The 23203-nt window shown below is 54.3% G+C and overlaps 1 protein-coding gene across 3 annotated transcripts; it reads right to left on the reverse strand.

Moving 5' to 3' along the window:
* Positions 1–22122, reverse strand: COLGALT1 (collagen beta(1-O)galactosyltransferase 1). 3 transcript variants are annotated; one of them, XM_042249699.1, is made up of 12 exons: positions 22043–22122; positions 20389–20499; positions 19519–19636; positions 13513–13647; positions 12145–12349; positions 10006–10125; positions 4946–5022; positions 4762–4868; positions 4379–4511; positions 2699–2826; positions 1728–1934; positions 1–1529 (listed from the first exon to the last, which is right to left on the reverse strand). In XM_042249699.1, the coding sequence occupies exons 3-12, from the start codon at positions 19576–19578 to the stop codon at positions 1262–1264; spliced, it is 1440 nt and encodes a 479-aa protein (XP_042105633.1). In that variant the 5' UTR covers positions 19579–19636; positions 20389–20499; positions 22043–22122; the 3' UTR covers positions 1–1261. The 3 variants fall into 3 exon arrangements, with proteins under 3 accessions (XP_042105633.1, XP_027825246.1, XP_042105632.1); XM_027969445.2 differs by having other exon boundaries at positions 21828–22122; XM_042249698.2 differs by lacking the exon at positions 22043–22122 and adding an exon at positions 21264–21880.
* Between the last annotated feature and the right edge of the window lie 1081 nt (positions 22123–23203).

Here is a 23203-nt window from a genome sequence, read left to right on the forward strand (position 1 = left end):
TATGTGAAAACCCAACCAGGAACATTTAATAAAAAAATAAGCAAGTTATCCAGAACCCGACCGGGACAACAGTTAGTTACCCCTCAGAGGACGAGGCACCGCTGGCCGGTTCTGACATTCATTTCAGGCTTGAAGGCACGGTGAGTCCTCCAGGCTGTGCTGGGGGACTTCCTGCCCGGGCCATGGATAGCGCCCCAGTGCAGCGGAGCCCGTCCGAGGCCCCAAACACATGATCCCACCAGAGGCTTGGACAAAAGAATGCCATCAAGCAGGTAGACCACACCTGAGATGCAGGGCAGGGCGGCCAAGCAACCGAGGACAGGGGGATCCTCGCCCCCTCCAGGGGGGCTGGGTCTAGGGGAGCCTTGCATGAGGGCGTGGGGTCACTGAAACTCGTGGCTCTCCCTGCTGAGGGAAGTCACCCCTGCTCCTGGGCAGTGGTGGGGGGATGTTATGCACACACATTTCAGGTGACGGGGGTGGTGCAGAAGAGGAATCAAACTCAGTCAGCCCCACCGGGAGTCCGCGAGGTCAGGCACACAGCAGGCACGCAGTAAGTGCTCGCTGCATGAAGAAATGGAAGGACTCGCCCACCTCTGTGGGGGCTCGAATGCTGACTGAACAGCTGTTGTCCGGTTTCCTGCTTCACTAGCGCAGGAGATGTTCTCTGGATGTGTGGAGAAGAAACCAATTAGAGTGAAAAGCACCTTGATTATCTTCCGCCCTAGCACCATGCTCAGCTCCCGGCACACAGCAGGCACTCCATAAATGCACTGAGTCGGTAAGAACTTTTGTGTCACAAGTACCGGGCACAGAGTTGGTGTTCAGTATGTGCTCAAACAAATGAAAGTATGCCTCACTTGTCCCAGAGCCTGGGATGGTGCCTTACATACAGCAGGCACTCAATAAATACTCGCAGGAATTGAAACAGTGAATGTGTATCACTAGGGCCTGATTCTTGATGGGGGATCTATAACGCTTGATGACTGACTCCATCAGCAAGGGAACCTGGCACCCTGCAACCAATCCAAGTTTGGGTGCACCCAGAGATGAACAGTTCCCACCCAGGCCGCCTGGCATACAGTAGGCACTCCATTAATGCTGCCTGCGTGCACGTGATTGCTGAGCAAGAGCCGGCTGGACGCCGCCCAGTGAGGGGAGCCCTCCGGGGCCTGCCAGGGGCCACAGGTCCCCGGTGGGCGTGTGGGGGCCGGGCCAGCGACCACTGCTTTGGCTTCACGGCCACTGCCCCTCAGAGCTCTCAGAGCTCATCCCGGGCGGCACTGTCCAGCGGGGACTGGAGCACGTCGGAGTTCTTGGCCTCGCGGCTCAGGGCCTGCTGTTCCCGCATCTTCTGGGACTTGGCGCGGTCCCAGTCGGTCTTGACGTGCTCGTTGTTCCACACGACTGAGGTCTCCGTGTCGCTCACGTACCCGTCATCCCCTGTGTAGTGCGTGGGGTAGATGAGCAGGGGCTCCACGGAGAAGGCGCGCAGGTCCCGAGGGGAGAAGTGGACCTTGTATTCAGACCTGCAGGGGAGGAGCGGGGTGGGGGTCAGAGACAGATGGAGACAGAAGCGCGTGGCGAAGGGGACTCATGAAGGAAGCGGCAGAGGAAGAAGGCAGAGGAGAAGCCCCCTCCTGGGGCCCGCGAGCCTCACACCCCCTAACCAGGCCAGCTGCACAGCGAGACCCCAGCTCCCCTTGCCCACTGCCGCCCCCGCTCACACTGGGTGCTTGTCGAACATGACTGGCAAGAACTCGTCCACGGGCAGCATTTTGGAGAGCGGCCGGGCAGCCAGCAGCTTGCGGGCGCCTTGCAGGGAGATCACGTAGGCCAGGGTCCAGTACGAGTAGTCGGCCTCCACCAGGTTCCTCACGCGGGGCACAGCCTTCTCGGGGTGCTCCACCTGCATCCGCTTCCGGCCCACGTAGCTGGGGTGCAGAATGGGGGCTCTCTCACCCTCCGCCTGTCTACCTGCCCAAGAATGCTAACCCAGGGAGCCACTGAGCCGCTGTCAGACCCTGGGGTGGGGGAACTGGGGAGCACTGCGGAGGCTGGTGTGACTGGACTGGGTGAGAACAGGTCCACAGATGTCTAGGGCCCACAAGGAGCAGAGTGCGACTGAGAAGGAAGCTGCTCTGGGTTCAGAGGGCAGTGGGACGGGTGGGCAAGGTGGAGGGTTCAGGTAAAGCGGTCAGGAGTGAAGGGGACCCATTACTGCTCATTTTAATGACACGCTGGTGAGTCTGAGGCTCAGAACCCGGATCAGGGCTCTGCACAGGGGAGGGATGAACCAACCCACCTACATGAGACTGTTCTGGAAATACGTTGGCCACCCTCCACTTAGAAGTGGTCTAAGATCCAGGCTCCCTGGGCCACCCCCCACACTCGGCACCAAAGGCTCCGCCCTGCTTCCAAGCCTTGACCACACCCACCCAGGCCACACCCCCAAGTTCTTTAGCCACACCCACAGGCTTCCAAGTCAAATCTCAGCCACACTGGCTAAGAGGAAGGCCCCAGGCAAGTCTCCAGGCCCCGAAAGAGCTGGCAGGCTTCCAGGACCCCCGACTTCCAGGTCAAGTATGAGTCCTCCTGCCAACCTCCCACAAAACCCAACCTATTACCCTGCAAAGGCCCTCAGAGCTAGTCTCCAGGCCACACCTCCAAGTTCCGGCCCCACCCAGGCCCGACTCACATGAGGTCCCAGTCCAGACCCTCCCGCTCCACATCCCGCATAAGGTTCATCAGTCGCCTCTTGAAGAAGATCTCGAAGCGTAGGTCATCCTCAAACACGAGGGATTTCTGCAGCCCGCGGTCCACAACCTGAGGGAGGAGGCCCCGCTGAGATCTTGGAGAGATCAAGCCTGGGCCTGACCCCAAAGCTAGTTCTGCTTAAGAGGTCTGGGGCACCAGGAAAAAAGCAAAATACGCACACACACACCACCACAAGTTCAGATCTACCTCTTGGCCAAAACCTCCTTACAACTTGGAAGCAGATTCCACAGCCTCAGCCTGGCTGCCCCTTCCCACCCCAGGGCCTGGGCCTGCCCTGTGCCTTTGATACAGAGCACCCTTCTCCCATGCAGCAGCAGGCAGGATCCCTCTCACCCTGCTGGCCTCAGTTCCAACGTCAACTAAAGAGATCCTTCATGACTATCACCCAAAACTGCTAGTTTAGGACGATTCATAACCCTGGACCTCTCCTGTAGGTGCCTCTCACTTATTTCAACATTAGTCATTTCTCTGTGGTTTAGCATCAGTCTCCCCAGCTCCTAGGGCTGTGAATCCCCTGTGGGGGGCTGGGTGTGCCTTGGGGGCTGTCGTGTCCCCTGGCCCAGCACCAGGCTGGGCACGCAGTCGGTACTTGACAAATCTTCCCTGAATGAATGAACTTGCTAGTCTTCATGGCTGAAGACTCTCTTCTTCATCTGGGAAAATGAGGCTCAGATTGGGAAATGCCTTCCTTGCTCACAAAGCTCACCCCGCTCAGAGGCAGGGCTGTACTTGAACCTGGATCCCCTCTGGCTCCACAGCTTCCTGGACACCGCAACCTTTGCCCCATACCTTCCATGATGAATGTCAGAAAAATAGAGCAACCTGGGTGAGAATGCACTGCCTCAAACACCAAATGTGGCCTCAAGTTGGATGGTTCCAGGTTCGAAGCCCCATCTGGCATCCTCGCCCATCATACCCTTTCCCTCCCAGGGTGTCTGATGAGCCTCTGTGGCTGATGGGACACCAATGTGTGGGCTGTGCACTAGTTAACATCACTGTGGCTGGTGCTCCTATTAGTAAGCTCTGAGCATGGTGCCCAGGCTCTAGATTCTTGACAGTGGCTGGGTATGAAGAAGCTTCACTTGGAGGTCCCGGGCCTCAGACCCCACCTGTTTCTACAGTCAGGCTCACTCTTCCTCAGATTCAGGACTCACATCTGCACAGTGGGAAGATGGCAGCTGCCCCACCAGGTGCCATATTCACCCAAGCAGAGAGGCTGAGTGTCCTGCAGTGTTTTTGGAAGCCTGCCTGGGGTGCAGGGGATTCCCTTCCTGAGCTGTTAAGAAGCCCAAGGAGGGGACTTCCCTGGTGGTCCAGTGGTTAAGAATCTGCCTTCCAACGCAGGGGACACGGGTTTGATCCCTGGTAGGGGAACTAAGATACAGCATGCCGTGGGACAACTAAGCCTGTGAGCCACAACTAGAGACTCCGAGAGCCACAACTGGAGAATCCCCTAGCTGCGACGAAAAGCCCCTGTGTGAAGGGAAGATTCTGAGTGCTGCAGTTAGGACCGGAGGCAACCAAATAAATAAAAATCATAATACATAACATTAAAAAAAAAAAAAGGCTGAGGAGGGTCCCGCCCCTCTGCCAGAGGTACCTCCTTCCAGATGTTGTGGTGGCTGAGGAAGCAGCCCAGTTCGCCCTTGGTGAGGGGCCGCCCGTGGTAGGGGTCCCGGTAGCCCGGCAGCATCTGGATGCCCAGAGCCTCCACCTGGCTGGTGTTCATGGCTCTGCAAGTGGGGAGGGGTGGGAGGCAGAGGAAGACTGTATTTATCCACAATCCCACCAGTTAGTGAGCCTCCCTTCCCCACCCTCCCCCAACCCATCCCGGACCGGATGTGGCCTGCCTGGGTGTGGTCTATACCCATGCGCAGGTCTGAGCACCTGGCCAGCGTCAGACCCACGCCCCCGCCGCGGGGCCATCAGGGTGGTCTATACCCACCCGTGGCGCCGCTCCTCCCCCAGCACGGTTCAACTCACTTGCCGTCCACAGCCTCCACCAGCCGGCACGCTATCTCCTGCTCTTCCAGGGCCCGCAGCATGCGTTCCCGCCGGTCCTGCCGCCGCTTCAGGTTGATCATGAAGACCTGCGGCCCACAGCCTCTGTTGGACCCGGGCTGGACCCCGGCCCCCGGCCCCCACCCTGAGGGAAGGCCCAGCCTACCTCGTCAAAGCCCATCTTGTCTGGCGTCTTGGTGGGCACTGAGATGAACCGCGAGGGCTCCGAGGGTGGGTGCTTCACTGGGGGGCAGCAAAGCCGAGGGGTCAGCAGGGGGTCATGGAGACGGAGGGCTCCAGCCTCGCTCCTGATGCCCCCTCCCCAACCTCTGCATGGCTCGGTGTCACCCCAGGCTCCTCAGCCTGATGCTAGAGACCCTGCCTGACCCTGCCCCACCCACAGAAGCAGTGCCAGTCTCTCTCCTCTGCCTCTTACACACTCTGGCTGTTGGCACTGCTCCAGACTTATCCATCCCGTAGTCCTACCTCTGGACCTTTGCACATGCTGGGCCTCGCTGAAACCCTGTTCCTTCCTCACTTCCTTTCCCTGAGTTATCAGCTAAGATGTCTTGGGGAGGGGGGCGATGCACCAACAGCAGTCTCCTGACCTCCCCAGGCTGAGTCAGGTACCTCTCTGGAGGCCCTCACAGCACCCAGCTTTCCGTCAAAGCCTCATTCGGCTGCCTTAAGTCCCAATTCTCTGATTATCTCCCGTGAGCTCCACCAGACGGACCCCAGGTCCACCCACTCACATTGGCTCCCTGGCACCCAACAAGGAGCTTGGCACAAACTCATAAATCAAGCAAAGGAATGACATTCCTCATCTGTGTTGTCCAGTCGCTCAGTTGTGTCCGACTCTTTGCGACCCCATGAACTGCAGCACGCCAGGCTTCCCTGTCCTTCACTACCTCCCAGAGTTTGCTCAAACTCATGCCTATTGAGTTGGGGATGCCATCCAACCATCTCATCCTCTGTCGCCCCCTTCTCCTCCTTCCCTCAATCTTGAAAATGGACTAAAAAACCTCTCGAGGTTTCTATCATGAGGCGATGCCATGAAATCACATGTTATTTTGGGTTAAACTGTGTCCTCCCCCCAAAAGGTACACTGGCATCTTGATCCCCAGTACCTCAGAAGGTGACTTTGTTTACAAATAGGATCTTTAATGAGGTCATTAGGGTGGTGGGCTCTAATCAATATGGGCTTTCCCTGTAGCCCAGACGGTAAAGAATCTGCCTGCAATGCAGGAGACCCAGGTTCGATCCTTAGGTCAGGAAGATCCCCCGGGGAAGGGAATGGCTACCCACTCCAGTATTCTTGCCTGGAGAATCCCCTGAACAGAGCTGCAGTCCATGGGGTCACAAAGTGTCAGACACAACTGAGCCACTAGCACATATACACTTGGCATGTAATCAGTATGATTGGGGTCCTTATAAAAATGGGAAATCTGGACACAGAGACCCCCACGGAGGGTAGACGGGGTGAGGACACACAGGGAGCTGGCGGCCGTGTGACTGGAGTGGTGTCTACAAGCCCAGGTATGCTAAGAATTTCAGGGTGGTCATGAGCGCTCCCCTTTTAGCTGCTGTGGGCAGTGCTCAGACCACATCCCCAGAGCCCTGTCTTGGCCCTTCCCTGATGGTTTCCCATAGAAGGAATAGATTCACAGGGGACTATGAGCCTGCTGAGGCCCAGAAAAGCCCAGCATGCCAGTGAGCGTGGCATCCACCTCCCCAAGAACAAAGGCCCCGTGTGAGCTAGCAGGGCAGACACAGGCCCCTCTGTCTAGGAGAGGCCTGGGTGAGGCCCAGAGTCCACCCGGAGCCTCCCACCTCGAAGCCTGGGCCTCTTCCTCTAGGGACACTGCACCCTGGGGCTTCTTCCTATTCGGGACCCATCACAGCTCCCTGCCACCTGCTGCCATCCTCAGGGGACCCTGGGACCCAAAAGGGCAAGGCTTAGGGATCTGAGAATCCGGCTGCAAATTACTCTCCCTCTCTTTCTCAGTCTCTGCCTGCTCCCCTTGGGGTGTACATGTGGGAAGGATCTGCCTGTGGGAAGTGGAGTATCAGTTCTGGGGAAATGGAGCATATTAAGGTCCAGAAAGAGCAAGGCAATGCAGCTATGTCACAGTGATATAAAAATGCAACACCCCTTGGGACTTTCCCCGTCATCCAGTAGCTAAGAATCCGCCTTCCTGTGCAAGGGATGCAGGTTCAATCCCTAGTTGGGAAACTAAGATCCCACATGCTCTGGGCAACTAAGCTGGCACATGGGCCCGTGAGCTACAGTGGAAAATCCCAGAGGCTGCAACTAACTCCAGACACAGTCAAATTAACCAAAAAAAAAAAAAATTTGTAACATTGATAGACCTATCATAGGGTGAAGGATTAAACTTGACCACAGAGAGGTCTGGCCTTTGCTCTCTGCTGCTGGGTAGTTGAAGACCTTGGAAATGTCTTTGTTTATTTCAGGCCTTGGGCCATAATGGGTATCTATGCCAACAGTGTAACTTAGGGTTGGGGTCTTGGCTCAGGCTCTACAGCGACTGGAGACGGGGGTCAGCCACATGGCATCAGCTGTATCTGTATGAGCCCCAGCATAAGCCCGTGACGCAGAAGCTTGGGGAGCAGCCCGGGCTGGCAGTATGCCATGCATGTTGCCGTGCGCTAGCGCTGGGAGAAGCAAGCACTGTCCATGCGACTCCGCAGAGAACGGACACAGGAATCCCTGTGCTCGGAACTCTCCTGGATGCTGCCCCACGCGCCTTTTCCCTTTGCCAAGACTGCAACTTGTGTCTTTTTGCTGTAATAAATTGTGAGTTTAATAGCTTGCAGTGAGCTCTGAGTACTTCTAGTAGATGACCCAACCTGAACATGTTCTTGGGGACTCCTGATGTAACTGACGTAAGAAGTGAGAGCAATCTGGTAAATATCTCCTAACTTTGCACCTACAGAGGCATGTCTAGAACTCTCTGCAATGCTGGCAAACAAGAAATGCCCTGCATGCCCCAGAGAGGATGGGTAAAGTGACCGACAACACAGCTAAGAGTAGATAGATCTGTAGCTGAACGTCTACATGGAATACGAGACAGCAAGGCACGGGAATGAGTCACAGCCGCACTCAGCAGCCAGTGACGGCACGGACAGGGGCGCTGAGGGGGAGATACCGCACTTGAGCAGCACATGGTGTGATTCCGCTGATGCGAAACACAAAATGGGAAGGCCTGTCAGCCGGTGGATTCGGGGCAGTGGGGACACGGGAGGGTCAGGGCTTGGTCTCCATCTGCATATAAAGGGATATAAAACAATCATCACTGCACACCCATGACCCGTCACTGCTCTGTGTGCTAAGACTCAAAGAACAGGCCTTACACTGAGCCAAGTGTATGGGGCCAACTGGGAAAGACACTCCATGAGCAGGCAGGGAAGGGAGCAAGTTGCTGGATTCCCCATGAACAGAGGGCATCTCTCCGAGGTTTTCTGTAAGCTTGAAATTTTATTGTAAGAAAGATCTTTGAACACATGTAAAATTACATGCATGGCCTGGGACCAGGTACCCACATACAGGTAGAGAGAAAAGAAGGTTTTCAGAAGAACTGTAAAGAAGGATTTGCCCAAATATCTGAAACTTCCAGACCCTCTTTCTATCTGTCCTGGGTGATACTGCCTGAGCCTGCAAAAAAACAGGAAAATATTCATGTCTCTGTTGTGTTTGAGTTTATAACAGTGGAGTGAACAGTTTCCTAACCAGAAACAAGAATATACGTGAAAATTTAAACTAGGACCATTAATAGTAGCCACAGAGAAGCTTCTCAGGGTCCAATCACCGAAAGGAGTTGCCAATAAGCAGAGGCCCACCTCTTGTGACTATGGCGGGTTTGCCGTGCTGGGCCTGGGCAACCGCATGGGACAGACACTTGGGTGTTGGGGGCAGGGGGGGGGTCTTCGCCCTGGTGACCTTGCAGCCTCCAGGTGTTATCTCAAAAGACCCAAAGTGTTAAGTGTTAGTCGCTCAGTTGTGTCTGACTCTTTGTGACCCCTGTGGACTGTGGCCCGCCAGGCTCCTCTGTTCACAGAATTCTCCAGGCAAGAATATTGGAGTGGGTAGCCATTCTTTTCTCCAGGGGATCTTCCCAACCCAGGGATCAAACCCAGGTCTCCTGCATTGCAGGCAGATTCTTTACAATCTGAACCACCAGGGAAGACCCCAAAGCCCCCTCTAAACAGAGAGCAGAGTGTCGTTCCATCTTCAACCACAAGGGGGAGCCATAGACAGAACCTTCTAGAAATGGATGGGGTGATGGGGACTGAGCCCCAGGACAGGGGCCTGGCCCTCCAATCCTCTCTCTGTGCAGTGGAAGGAATCGCTGTGCTGCTTCACAGGCCTTCACAGGGAAGTGGGTGCTCAGCACAGGGCCAGGCCCCCATAGGAGAGGATGTTGCTCCATTGTCTGGTTGCTTCAGAGACTCCCCAGCTGGGGCAGAGGCCCCTTCCTCAAGCAGCCTCAATGGTGGCTCAGCCCTGTGCACTCAGCCCACCTCACCAGAGGTACAGGTGCTAATATAATAGCCTATGGATTTATTTGTATATGTGTTAGAAAGACATCAGCTTGCAACCACAGTAAAAACACATATTAAAGTTTCCTTTTCAAAGTGTATTCAAATAAAAAAAAAAGAAAGTGTCCCATAAGATAAACGTTAAACAAATAGTGGGTCTGGGGGCTGGCAGGGGCATGGGTGATGAAATGGCTGACTCAGCCACACACGTGCAGGGTCATCAGTGAAACCTACCTTCCACGGCTCCTGCCTACCCCTGGGGACAAGACCCGCTCCTAAGTCCAATGTCTGATGCCCCCACGGTGGCCCTGCCTGCTGGCTCTGTCCCCCTTCTGCCCCACCAACCTTGCCTGTTTTCTGAGCTCACAGCCCCTCCAGCTGCCCAGCTCCTGCACATGCTGCTCCCTCCAGCTGCAATCTCCATTCCAGCTAACTCATCCTGCATCTTAATGCCACCCCCACCAGAAAGCTCACCCTGATTTCCCCAAGCGTGCCATGCATAGCCGCTTGCAAGCCATGAGAGCGGGGGCAACTGTTCACACTGGATTCTCAGTGCCCGGCAAAGAGACGGATGCCCAACAGACACTCGATCAGCGTTCACAGATAGACGCGAGACGGTGGGGAGAGGCAGGCAACGTGGCGCTCCCGGGGTGGTGCGGACAGACTCACCCATGACCTCCAGCTGCACGTGCATGAAGCTCTCGGCCTCGTCCTGGAGGGTGCTGTGTGACCGCAGCGGCACCGGCAGAAAGCCGTACACTTCCCTGTTGCAGACGTACATCTGGACCTCTGGGGCCAAGGCAACACCGATGAGAACTGAACACAGAGCAGTAAGGCCGCGGAGGCAGCCTCCTAGCAGCAGCATTAGCCTCACTGCCCAGCGTGGGGCCGGGGCATAAATGGGTCCAGCTGTTCCCAGCAACTGGCAGAGACCACCCCAGCACTCCATCTGGGAACTGCAGTCAGAAGAAGGGTTCACAGTACCAGGCGAGCAGACAAAAAAACCTCCACCTTGCATGGGTACTGACCGTCCCTGCAGGCTTCCGTGACAAAGCAAACCACAGAATGGTGGGTGAACAGCAAATACTCACATTTACATACAGAAATGAGATGCAGTTGGACAAACCATGAATATCATTACCTCTGTCTGTTTGTCCTTCTCTGAATAGCCAAAACATTTTTTTGAATGGTTTAAAACTTTACAACAAGTATATATATATATTTTAAAGTGATAATCCCAGTGAAAATGATTTTCATTCAAGGTGTGTGGGTGCTAAGTCGCTTCAGTTGTGTCTCACTCTTTGTGACCCCATGGACTGTAGTCCATCAGGCTCCTCTGTCCATGGGATTCTCCAGGCAAGAATACCGGAGTGGTTGCCACGCCCTCTTCGAGGGGATCTTCCCGACCCAGGGATCAAACCTACATCTCCTGAGGATCCTGCATTGCAAATGCCTTCTTTATTGCTGAGCTACCAGGGAAGCCCTTCATCAGAGGGCCAGATAGTAAATGTTTAGGTCTGTGGGGCAAACTGCTCTATCTCAACAACTCAAGTCTGCCTTCAGAACGTGCCCAGAAAGGGCATGGAAGCTCTGCGCCCCTCGCCACACCTTGCCCCATGCATCTCTTCCTGCAGGTTGTTCCGGGATTATACACACTTTTATAATAAATAGTAACCTGAGCGACTTCACTTTCACTTTTCACTTTCATGCATTGGAGAAGGAAATGGCAACCCACTCCAGTGTTCTTGCCTGGAGAATCCCAGGGACGGGGGAGCCTGGTGGGCTGCTGTCTATGGGGTCGCACAGAGTCGGACACGACTGAAGCGACGCAGCAGCAGCAGCAGCAGCAGCAGCAGCAGTGAGTAAATGAGTTTCCTGAGTTCTGAGCTGCTCTTGCAAATCAGCAGAACCCAAGGAAGGAGCTGTGAAACCTCTGATTTATAGCCATTTGGTCAGAAGCACGGGGGCTTCCCTGGTGGCTCAGTGGTAAAGAATCTACCTGCAATGTATGCAGGAGATGTGAGTTCAATCCCTGGGTGGGGAAGATCTCCTGGATGAGGAAATGGCAACCCACTCCAGTATTCTTGCTGGAGAATCCCACGGACAGAGGAGCCTTGCGGGCTACAGTCCATAGCATTGCGCAGTCAGACACAACTGAGCGACTGAGTATGGAGTAGAAACACAGGTGACAACCTGAACTTGTGGCCAGCATCTGAAGCAGGAGAGGGGTCAGTATTGTGGGCCTGAGACCTTAACCTGTGGAATCGGATGCTATCTCCAGGTGGACAGAGTCAAAATTGAAATAGAATTGAGCTGAATTATCAGACACCTTGCTGGTGTCCTAGAATTGCTGGTTGGCATGGGACATTACCCCATCTCCAACATACACACACGGGAGTTGGATCCTAGAACCCAAAAGACATTCCAGCTTGGGTCCATATGAGTGAGTACAGATGGTGGGCTGCATTTGGCCCATGGGCCATGAGTTGCTGACCCATCTTTAAAATAAATGACAAGTCAGCATTCAGTGTTCTCTTTCTCTTAAGAAAATTTTTTTTTGCCCTAAGTATACAACTAGAGAGCAATTATGGTCAACTATAGATAATTGGAAGAATATAGGAAAATATCAATAAGAGACTTAAAGACCTGGGGAGTGAAGTCACCCAGCAGAGCCAGGGCTGGATACAGCTGCACCTGAGGTCATCGCTGTACTCTGTAGCGCTGGTTCTGTGAACCTTCTGTGGGCTGAGAATGGGTCCCCAAGAACCAGACAGACATCCCATGACGGCAAATCCCCTGTGGGCTCACCTGCCTGCTTGCAGGAGAAGGCAAAAACAATGATGTCATCAAAGGACCAGGTGTAGTCAGGGTGCGGAGGGTAGAAGGCCAAGTTCCTGGATGCCGCCTTCCGCAGGTCGATCAGGAAGGTTGAGTGCACCATGGGGACTGCAAAGCAGCCCCGGCGGTCCCGCTTGCGGATGGGGATGTAGGCAGGCGTGCGCTTGTAGTAGCCCTGCGGGAAGTGGAGGCAGAGTTCTGCGTGGGGGTCCCTAAAGGGCAGGCTGGAGACCAGAACAATGGGAGGCCCAGAACACCTGGAGAGTAAGACCAGGTGTCAGCCCCTGGCTGCAGTGGCCATTCCCTGAGTGCAGAGCTCTGGGCAGGGCCAAGCAGTCTCCAACCCCCAAACCTCAGTCGCTGGGCAGTGGCAGAGAACACAGGGAAATAGTCACTCACAGACCCAGATCAATACTTCTGATCAGAAAGGCAGCATTTGGGAAGGGAAATTAAAAACCTGAAAAGGGACCAGATACTTGAGCTTCTTTGATTTTAAAATTAAAACACCAGAAGCAAGACTTCAAAAAAGTCAGGGGGAATGTTTTAGAAGTTCTAAAAGCTTCTGGAACAATCTGGAATTGTTCTCTCTCTTCCTTGTACCCTTTACAAATTGGAATTGTTAGCATATAAATTTAGACTTCTATGAATACTTTAAAATATAGACACCACTGAATTATTCACTTTTAAAATGGTGAACTTTATATTCTATGAATTATGTATCAATTCAAAACAAAAAGACAGGAAGAGATAGGATAGATCAGCATCCTGGCTCTAGCCACCTGGCCCCGTTCCGGTGGCACAGCCCTGCTCCAGCAGCTGTCCCTCACTCCCTCTGGCTTTCCCTACAACCCCACCCTCAACTCTGGGGTGGGGTGATCAGAGCCTGGCATTTTCCTGGCTTCAGTAACTGGTTCAGGTGGAGAAGGAGACTGGACAAGGTTCAATCAGAGTGAACTAGCTGAATGCTGCTGGAATTATTCCCCAGGAGTTTGAAAATGAAGTCTCTCAAGGGAAGGAGGAACTGGCTGAACACATGGATCATGCCTGAAGCCCTACCCTGGCACTACCATGTCACCACGTCCTCGTGATGTTTGCACAGGCAAGTCACTCCCCCTCTCAGTATTTGTTTCTGCCTCAGGGTATTGGTGGCTGGGGGCAGCGGGTGGGGTGGAAACAATCTCAGACCATCCCCTAATTTAAGGATTGTCACAATGGTGTTTATAAAATGTTCACGATGAGGCAGCAAGGTAATAAGCTAGATTTCAAACCCAGCCCCTACTTGCTCTGTCCAGCCCCCGCCACCCCCAGGCCCCTGCCCTACCCCAGCAGCCCCCTGACCTGGGATGTCATCCCACACCAGAAGTTGGAGTATGCAGCCCGGGAATCCAACATGGGGGCCACCACCGTCTTATTCTCTGCGATGAGCAGGGTCAGCGTGTCAGGGTTGAGGATCAGGTTGTCGGCATCCACAAACTGCAAAACACCCAACGTGGCATCAGCATGGGCCATCAGAGTCACCTGGGCTGACATCAGCGTGGGCCAGCAGACACACCTGGGGTAGACCACGGCTTGGAACAGCTGGGGCCGAGGCCAGAGCCCCGGGGGCCTGGGGTACCCTGAGTAGCACATGCGGCCTTGGAATCCCCCGTGCTTCTCAACAGATAGCTCTGACCTAAGTCACCATCAGAGTTACGATCACATGATGAAATACACTACACGGCAAGAGAAGGGATGGGCCACATGGCACAAAGCAATACAAACGGGCCCCATGCACAGTGCTGGCGAGACCCCGGAAGTGACAGCCGGTGTACCACGTGGCTCCATTTATGGGAACTTTCAAGATGGGCAGCGCTGGTTGACGAGAAGGACGGTTGGGGCAGAAGCCACCTCTGCAGGGAGAGGCCGGGAGAAAGACACTTTCTTCTATGTGAGTTAAACACCAACCAAAAATTCTGTAAAAATGGGATCTTTACGTAAGGTTCTTTTTTTCCTTTAACACTTTGAACATCGGAGTAAAAAGATGATCACTCGTTTGCGGCAACCTGGAAGGAAATTCACCAACCCACAGACAGGGTCATCACGGAGGGGTGTGCGCCTGCTGGTGCCCCCCGTAAGTCACACGGCAGAGTTGTTCATCACACAAGCTGGGAACGACTCAGGAGTCTAGCCGTGGAGAATCAGCTACAGAAACTCTGGCCCTGTCGCACTGTCTGGCTCAAGAGTCGAGACAAGTGAAAATCAAGCAACAGAACACAAGTAAGGATCTCTCTATCGACCGGGATGTGAAAACACAGATCACAGTATATTAGGGAGCTGTCAGGAGGTGGGATTCTTGGTTTTTCTTTTTTTCTTTTTAATGCATCTAGTCCACAGAACGTGCTTTCCGTTACTCACGCAGGGTTTTCAGAATGCTCAAATCATTTGCTGCAAACAGCAAACACTAGTACACCAGGCTTCTCCAGCAACAGGGGAATAGCATTCCCACAAGGCGAGGCGCAGCTGGAGATGGGAGGTGGCTGCCCCTTGGGGCAGACCGTGCAGTGCTGTGACATCCCCCGCCCAGCCGCTGCGGACATGCAAATCTGCGACCTTGGGATATACACACGGTGAAAACGGTCAGGACAGTCTGGTGGTTTCTCAGGAAGTGGAACGTCGAGTTACAGCGAGTTCACTCAGAGACACAGAATGAGGAACCTGGAGACGTGGGCTTAACGGACATTTGCGCGCCATGTTCAGCAGCATTATCCGCAGAAGCCAAACAGTGGGAACAACCACGCGGCCATCAGCCAAGGAAAACAGAATGTGGCCCTTTCACGCACAGAACATGACTCAGCCGTGACGAGGCGTGAAGCAGGGACACACGCTGCAACACGGGCGAACTCTGGAAACACCAGGCCGAGTGAAGTCACACCGCATAGTTTACGAAATGCCCTGAATAGGCCAACACACAGAAACACTCAGCAGATCAGTGGCCGCCAGGGACTGGGAGAATCGGGGGTGACTGCTCACGGGCACTGGGTTTCCCCTGGGGGTGATGGAAGCTAGTTTTGGAACCAGACAGAGGCTGTGGTTGCAAAACACGATGAACGTACTAAAGGCCACTGATCTGTACACTAGAAAAGGGCTAATTTTATGTGACGTGACTTGTACCTCAATTAGAAAAACACAGCCAGAGTGAGTCTCTCTAGGAGGTGACATTACAAGGTGTGTTTTTTTTTCCCTTAAGCTAATTCTTACTGTTTCTTGTGTATTTTCTTACACGTAACACTCACAGTATCCATAAATAGAGAAAGAGGGCTTTTTAATAACAATTTTCAAACACTAGGGACTTCCCCGGCAGGACAATAGATGTGGATTTGCCTGTCAGTGCAGGGGGTAGGGGGTTAGATCTCTGGTCCAGGAAGATTCCATGTGCCTGGTGTAACTGGGCCTGTATGCTACAGCTACAGAGCCTGCACACCCTTGAGCCCGTGCTCCGCAAGGACAAGTAGCTCCTGCTGGCCACAACTAGAGAAAGCCCACGTGCAGCAATGGAGACCCGGAGCAGTCAAAAATAAACAAATAAATGCATGTACTCAGGTACTCCGTCGTGCCCGACTCTTTGCAACCCCATAGACAGAAGCCTGCTAGGTTCCTCTGTCCACGGAATTTTCCAGACAAGAATACTGGAGTGTGTTGCCATTTCCTCCTTCAGGGGGTCTTCCCAACCCAGAGATGGAACCTGGATCTCTTAAGTCTCCTGCATTGGCAGGCAGATTCTTTACCACGGCACCATCTGGGAAGCCCCAAATAAACACATAAAATTATTAAAAAAAAAAAAAAAACAACAACACTCAACAAATGATTTCACATTCCCAGATGGATTACCAAAGCCCTCAGTTAACAAAAATACATCAGTGTGTCAAAAGCTGCTTTGAGTTCTGAACCAGATCCCTGAGTTCCACCCAGGTTTGCTGAGGGAAAAAAGTGAAAACCAGCCAACCTCAAACCATGAAAGCAAAACCCAGGGAGGCAGACAAGGCGGCCCTGGGCTGGATGGTTCCAGAAGGCCTGAGCCCACCTCTGTCCCTCACTGGTTCTGAGACGCCACCCAGCAGGCTGTCACCTCTCTAAGCCTCTATTTTCCCATCTGTAAAATGGTCTGATAAGGCACCAAGTCACAGGGATCCCAGGACGAGCCTGTTACCTCCTTCCTCCTCCCAGGAGATGGCTCTGTCCTCCCCACAAGGCTCATGCCCAGGATGTGAGGTTCTTCTGGCATCCAAACATCCAGCAGGGACTGTTCTCTCAGCCTCAGAACACATCCTAAAGCCACAGCCCCATATCAGGGCCCACCCTGGCCTCCCGATGGCCCTATTTCTGCCCAATCGGCTCTGCCCCCACGGCAGCCACAGGGACTTCTAAAAATCAGAAATCAGAAGCTAGCCCTCCCCTGCTCACACATCCTCCACGGCTCCCCATTACCCTCAAAGTAAAAGCCACATCCCTCCCTCTTGGCCTGTACAGTCCAGCCCCGACCCACCACTTCAGCACCACCCCCTCCCTCCATCACTCCACTCTGGCTATACTGGCTTCCTAGCCAGTCCCGGAATGCCCCAAACTTGCTCCCTGCTCTGTTCACTGTCTCAGACACTGACCCCCAGCTCCCACTGAGGCTGGCTCCTCTGCTCCTTCAGGTCTCCGCTAGGGCCCCCTCCTAAGGGAGGTCCCCAAGCCCTGGTACCTGTGACTGCGACCTTATTTGGAAGCTGGGTCTCTGCAGATGTGATTAAGGTGGAGTTCATCCCTCTTACGCTGTTGGTGGGAATGTAGTGCAGCCACTATGGAAAACTATGGAGACGACTCAGAAAACTAAAAATAGAACGACCGTATGATCCAGCAATCCCAGGTCCGGGCATACATCCAGACAAAACTCTAATTCAAGAAGACACATGCACCTCCCTGTTCACAGCAGCACTGTTCACAACAGCTGGGACACGCGAACAGCCCGCATGTCCAGCAGCAGACGAGCGGGTCAAGAAGACATCCGTACACACAATGGGACAGTGCCGTGTGCAGCAATAGGCATGCAGCTAGAGAGGCTCCTACTGAGCGAGGAAAGCCAGAAAGTGAAGGGCAGACACCGTATGACATCACTTACACGCAGAAGCTACACTATCATACTGACGAACCTGTCCTATAAAACAGAAACAGACTCACAGACTTTGAGAGCAGCAGGAGGAGGGGTGGGGGTGGGAGGGGCTAGGGGTACGGGATTAGCAGGTGTCAGCTATTATACACAGGACAGATAAACAAAAAGGTCCCACTGTATAGCACAGGGAACTAGATGCAACATCCTGTGATAAACCACAGTGGAAAAGAATATAAAATAAATAAAACAATAATCACTTTAAAAAAGAGATGGGATTCATACTACATTAGTGAAAGTGAAGGTGTTCGTCTCCAGTCTGTCCTGACTCTGCGATCCCGTGGACTGTACCCGGCCAGGCTCCTCTGTCCACAGGGAGTCTCCAGGCAAGAATACTGGAGTGGGTTGCCACACCCTCCTCCAGGGGATCTTCCTGATGCAGTGATCGAACCTTTGTCTCCCTGCATCTCCCGCACCGCGGGCAGGTTTTCCACCGCTGAGCCACAGGGGAAGCCCCAAGCTAGATTAGAGTGGGCCTTAAATTCAGTGACTGGTGACTTTATAAGAAGAGATCTCGTGATCACAAAAGCCGCGCCTGCAGGGATGCTGCCGCAAGCCAAGAACACCTGAAGCCTCCAGAAGCTGGAAGCGGCAAGGAAGCCCCCTCCCCTAGGTTTCAGACTGCTGGCCTCCAGAAGTGTAAGACAAGAAACTTGCATCATGTCAAGCCCCTCGGTGCTGGCCCTTTGTTACAGGAGCCCCTGAGCTCTGACCACGCTGTCCAGTGTCTTTCGGAGCACTGGCCGCCTTCTGATACTTCCTCGTTCGGTTTTGTTTGCTTTCTGGTCACCTTCACCTTTCCTGGGAAGCTAGGAAGGTGGGGCTCAGCTTGTGCTTATGTTCACTGTGTCCCCCAGGCCTGGCACGAGGAGGGCAGGCAAGGGGAGTGGCTGAGAGCCACATGCTGATTGATACATTAAGAAGGTACTGACCAGAGCTTCCCTGGTGGCTCAGCGGTGAAGAATTCACTGGCCAGTGCAGGAGACACAGGTTGGATCCCTGATCCAGGAAGATCCCACATGCAACTAAGCCCGAGCTCTGGAGCCCATTCACTGCAACTACCGAAGCCTGTGCGCCCCAGAGCCCGGGCCCCACAACGAGAGACACCACCGCCATGAGAAGCCCGTGCACCTCAAAGAAAACTAGCTCCCACTCGCCACAACTAGAGAAAGCCTACAAGCAGCAACCAAGACCCAGCGCAGCCAAAAATAAATAAATAAGAAGATAGAGACCAGGACTTTCCTGGTGGTCCAGTGGCTAAGAATCTGCCTGCCAATGCAGGGGACACAGGTTCGACACAGGTTCGGTCCCTGGTCCAGGACAATCCCACACGCCACAGAGCCGCTAAGGCAACGCACCACAACTACCGGAGCCCACGTGTTCTAGAGGCCGTGCTCCACAACAAGAGAAGCCACTATACCGAGGAGCTCGCGCACCGCAACCAGAGAGTAGCCTGCACGCAGCGCAGCCGAAAAACATTTATTTTAAGAGAAGGAAAAGATCAAAGCTTGGGGTCTGGTGCATAGATGGGAAATCACCATAGGCTTACTGTTAGTCTGACATTATTACATTCAGCCTCCACAGAGTTAAGCTCAGTGGTCAGTGTCCCCTGCCCATCGCACCAAGTGAGGGGACCACGCCTGGTCAAGGGGCCAGGCTGAAGGAGCTCACAGAAGACTCGTGATCTGTGGGCATGTATCCTAATATTGCACTCAAACCTCAACCAGCCCTTTCCTGCCAAGGGCCCAGGAGGAGGAAGTGAAAGTCAGGGGTTAGCAGATCAGTGTCGCCAACATCCCCCAGCGCCCCCCTCCTGCTTCTTGGAGTCACCCAGAGGTCATCACTGCAACTGGGCAGAGATATCAGATCACTGGTGATGGTGATAAAAGGGGAGATGAACAAGTGTCCAACCACAGGGGACATAAAAACCCACTCACTTCTGATGATTAAGAACCGAGGTGGCCTGGGATCAAGACCCAGCTCCTCCACTAACCAGCTGTGTCACCTCTGACAACTCACTTCCCCTCTTAGAGTCTCAGTTTCCCCCTCTGTAAAATGGGGTTAAGGTTGATCTTTGAATCCCACGGCTCCACCTTCCCTTGGAGACCTCAGACCTTCTACTGGGGACCCCTGGGTTGGGTGGCCGAGAAACTCACCAGGATGTAGTCAGCCCACATATCCCGGGCTGATTTCAGAGCCGCCTGGCGCAACTTCATGACATGCTCGTAGCGTGAGTCAGACCAGTGTTTGGGGCCCTCCTCATCTGGGTAGGACCTGCGGAGAGGCAGCTGTGAGGGGAGAAGCACAGGGCATGTCGGAGCCCAGAGAGGCCTTGAGCTGGCTGAATGTGGGGTAGTCAGAGAGGGCCTCCTGGAGGAGGGGATGTGTAAGCTAGATCTGAAGGCTGGGAAGAAGCAAGGAGAAAGTAGAGGAGGACGGAGGTACGGTATGTCCCAAGTAGGGGACACAGTGTGTGCAAAGACCCAGAGGGGAAGAACGCTTGGAGAGGGGTGAGAGACAAAGGGGCCTCTACTGCCTTGTAGGGACACGCCCCCATCTCTGAGGGGATGGGGAGTCAAAGAAAACTGGGAGCCTAGACTCCTCCTAGACTCCTAATCTGGCTTGGGCAGTGGGTGGGTACAGAACTAAAGCCTGAAAGAACGAAAGGAACTTTCCACGTCGGCCAAGGGCTCGTGGGAAAGGTAAACAGCTGAGCTAAGAGAGGCAAGGAATAAAGCAGCGGGCGTCCACCACAAAGCCTAGGGAATGCAGGAATTCCAGGTGGAATAAAAAGAGGGGGTAAAAGTCCAGCAGGAGGATTATGGCCCACTGGGGAAGCTGGAGGCGAGGTGGGTAGGTAGCCAGAGCCGGTGCTAAAGGCTGAAGAGCTGGACTGGAGCATCAGGGGCTGGAGGGAGGGGGCGGGCGTGTCTGTCTCAGGACAATGGGAGCTGTGGAGGGTGTGTGAGCAGGGACACAGCCAGGTGCAACTGGAGGAGGGGACCAGGGCAAGGCCTGGCGCTCACCTGGGCTCCTCCGATGGCCGCCACTCCACAGAGTGGTACAACCCCTTCACAGCCACCAGCCACTCCCGAAGCACTGCCGACGTGTTGTCTGCATTGTGGTCTGTAGCCACCCTGTAGGCGGAGCAGGACAGGGAGTGAAGTGAGGGAGACGCAGGCAGGACAGGCAGCAGTGAGGCCACCAGGGCTGCCACCTACCAGCTGGGCCTCACACCAGCTACACAGCCCTGGGCATGACATGCCCCCACCATGCCCCAGTTTCCTCATCTGTAACACAGGGGGTGAGGACTGGGCCCACTTCCCTGAGCTGTAGAGGGGACTACACAAGATCATTTTGGAAAAACACATTAGATATGATGCCAGTATTCTAGGGCATCTAGGATCTTACAACCATATTTGTTACTAAATATGTACAATTCAGTAAAAATACATTTATATCACACAGTCCGGTCCTGCCTTCTTCAACTCTCTCCTGTGAGCAGTGGAGTTGAAACATTTCTTAAGCACCAACTAAGTGCTTGGATTATCTGGACTGGAGAGAAAAGGAATAAGCCATCAGTTGAGAACTATTCTCCCAAATGAATTGTTCTTTAGCTGCCAACAACGATAACACTGATAACAGTAATAACAACAAAATCGGACAAAATTATTATTATGATATTCACAACTCGGACACAAGGGCTTCACACTCATTAACTGGTTCATCTTCAAAAACAACTCAATCAGAGTTATCTTAGTATCCCCACTTTTCAGATGAGAAAACTGAGGTAGGAAGCAATGAGTCATCAGCCAGATTTGTTCCTGGCCCTGCCCCATTCCGCTTCCAGGAAGGACCTGCTCCCCCCTACCCGCCGCCATCCGCCGGGCACCCCACCCACCCACTCCAGTAGTCAGGAGGCAGGAAGTCTGATTCAGGCTGGGCTCAGGGACCAAAACAGCAGCAGGAGCGAAAAGACGTTCAGTTAGTAGAAGTGCAGTGTGGGCCACGGCAACGCCCCAGTGCGGGGGGCGGTTCTCAGGCTTCCCATCTTTCAAGCTGTGAATGCTCCCAAGTGGGTTAGGGGGTTAGTCTCGGGCTGCGCGGCACGGGTGATCCCGGATATGTCCTAATGGGAGTGGGGGCAGGGAAGCCAGTAGGCGGCAGAACAGTGGCTCGCCCCACCCTAAAGGGGCCAGCGGGCTCAGCGCGGTTCTGCCGGTGCTAACGCGGCGGAGGAAAGCAGGCAGGAAGGCACACGCAGCTCTGGTCCGCTCTGATGCGGGACAGCAGGCAGGGCGCGCGCGCGGCGCGGGTCTGACCCGCCCGAAGGAGACAGCAAGCAGAGGGCACGCGTGGGTCTGGTCCGCCCTGCCCAGTGCGAAGACAGAGGGCAGGGCGCGGCGTGGACCCGCCGGGACGGGGACAGCAGGCCTGATGCGGAGCCGGTGGGCGCCGCGCTCACCACAGCGCCGTGCGCTCCCGCGGATGCCGCAGCCGCTCGAGCGCGCCCAGAGTGGCAGGCAGCGCGTGGGCCGCGTTGCGCGCCAGCAGCGCGATCAGCACTCGCGGCGCCTGCAGCGGCGACTCAGGGCTCCAGCGCTCCTCGGGGAAGTAGGCGGCGGCGCCGGGCGGGCCCCCCAAAGGCAGCAGCGCCAGCAGCAGCAGCAGCAGCAGTACCGGGAGCGGCCGCCCGTGTCCCCTGCACGCGCGTGGGGCCGCCGCCATCGCGCCACGAGTCGCCTTTAAGCCGCTTTTCTGCCGGCGGACGCGGACCGCGCCTTAAAGGGGACGTGAGGACTCCGCCCCTGCTCCGCGCCTTAAAGGGGAGGAGAGCTCCGGGCGGAATCAGGCTTTAGGGCCCGCCTCCAAACGGTCTTAAAGACACAAGTGCCTCGTACCCTCAGCAGCAGCTGGCTAGGAGGAATGACGTCAACTTATAGGCAGGCTTGGGATCCCCCGCCCCCTCATAGACTTGGAGAGCTCTGAACTTGGGTCTGTGCAGTAAAAGTGTGCAGAGCTCAGAATCTGGCTTGCCTCAGAAACTGCTCCCCGCCGGGATCAACCCGATTCTCTGTCCCACTTCTATTTGTAGCTCAGTCGATAAAGAATTTGCGTCTATCCCTGGGTTGGGAAGATCCCCCTGGAGAAGGAAATAGCAACCCACTCCAGTATCCTTGCCGGGAAAATCTCATGGACAGAGGAACCCGGTGGATTGCAGTCCATGGGGTCGCAAAGAGTTGGGCACGACTGAGCGACTAACACACACACCGATTGTGTCACGAGGCAGACCTGGATAGTGAGGATCTGGGTTGAGACTCCTGAGGTCTGAATCTCAGTTTCCTCTGCTGCAACATGGTTTTACCGTCTTAGTTTTCAGTCTCCCAGAGATGTCCTCAGGGGCTGTTGGATACTAAGAGCATGGGCCCCCAGACCTGGCTATAAATCCAGCCCGCGCTTGGGGTTGCTGTGTGAGCCTCAGTTTGCCCATATGTAAAATGGAGTCATAACGACCGCAGGATTGTCAGAAGATAGAACTCGCTGAGCACACGCTCTGGAGACAACGTGGGCGTTTCCCTAGAAATGCTACAAGGGGATTGTTTTTCAATAATCTAATTTTCCCAATAATCTAATGTGTTTCTAATCACTTTTTGTTGTTCAGTTGCTAAGTCGTGTCCCACTCTTTGCGACCCCATGAACGGCATCACACCAGGCTTCCCTGATCGCTTTTGTGTTGTTATAAAAAATTGTTTTAAGAAAGATGCTCCGATATCTGTTAACGTGAGCGGTGGGGGGAGCCTCAATATTGTGAAGTAAAATTCACAGCACAGATTGTGTGTC

The sequence above is a fragment of the Ovis aries genome, chromosome 5, assembly GCF_016772045.2.
Source record: "Ovis aries strain OAR_USU_Benz2616 breed Rambouillet chromosome 5, ARS-UI_Ramb_v3.0, whole genome shotgun sequence".
NCBI lineage: Eukaryota > Metazoa > Chordata > Mammalia > Artiodactyla > Bovidae > Ovis > Ovis aries.

Excerpts from the sequence above, each read along its gene's own strand:
- COLGALT1 (XM_027969445.2), bottom strand. The coding sequence starts at position 22,090 with ATGGCGGCGGCCCCACGCGCGTGCAGGGGACACGGGCGGCCGCTCCCG. Across the intron at positions 13,648-19,518 it reads TGTGGGCTGACTACATCCTG|TTTGTGGATGCCGACAACCT; the intron begins GTGAGTTTCTCG and ends GGTGTTTTGCAG. Across the intron at positions 10,126-12,144 it reads CTTCTCCTGCAAGCAGGCAG|AGGTCCAGATGTACGTCTGC; the intron begins GTGAGCCCACAG and ends CCTTGGCCCCAG.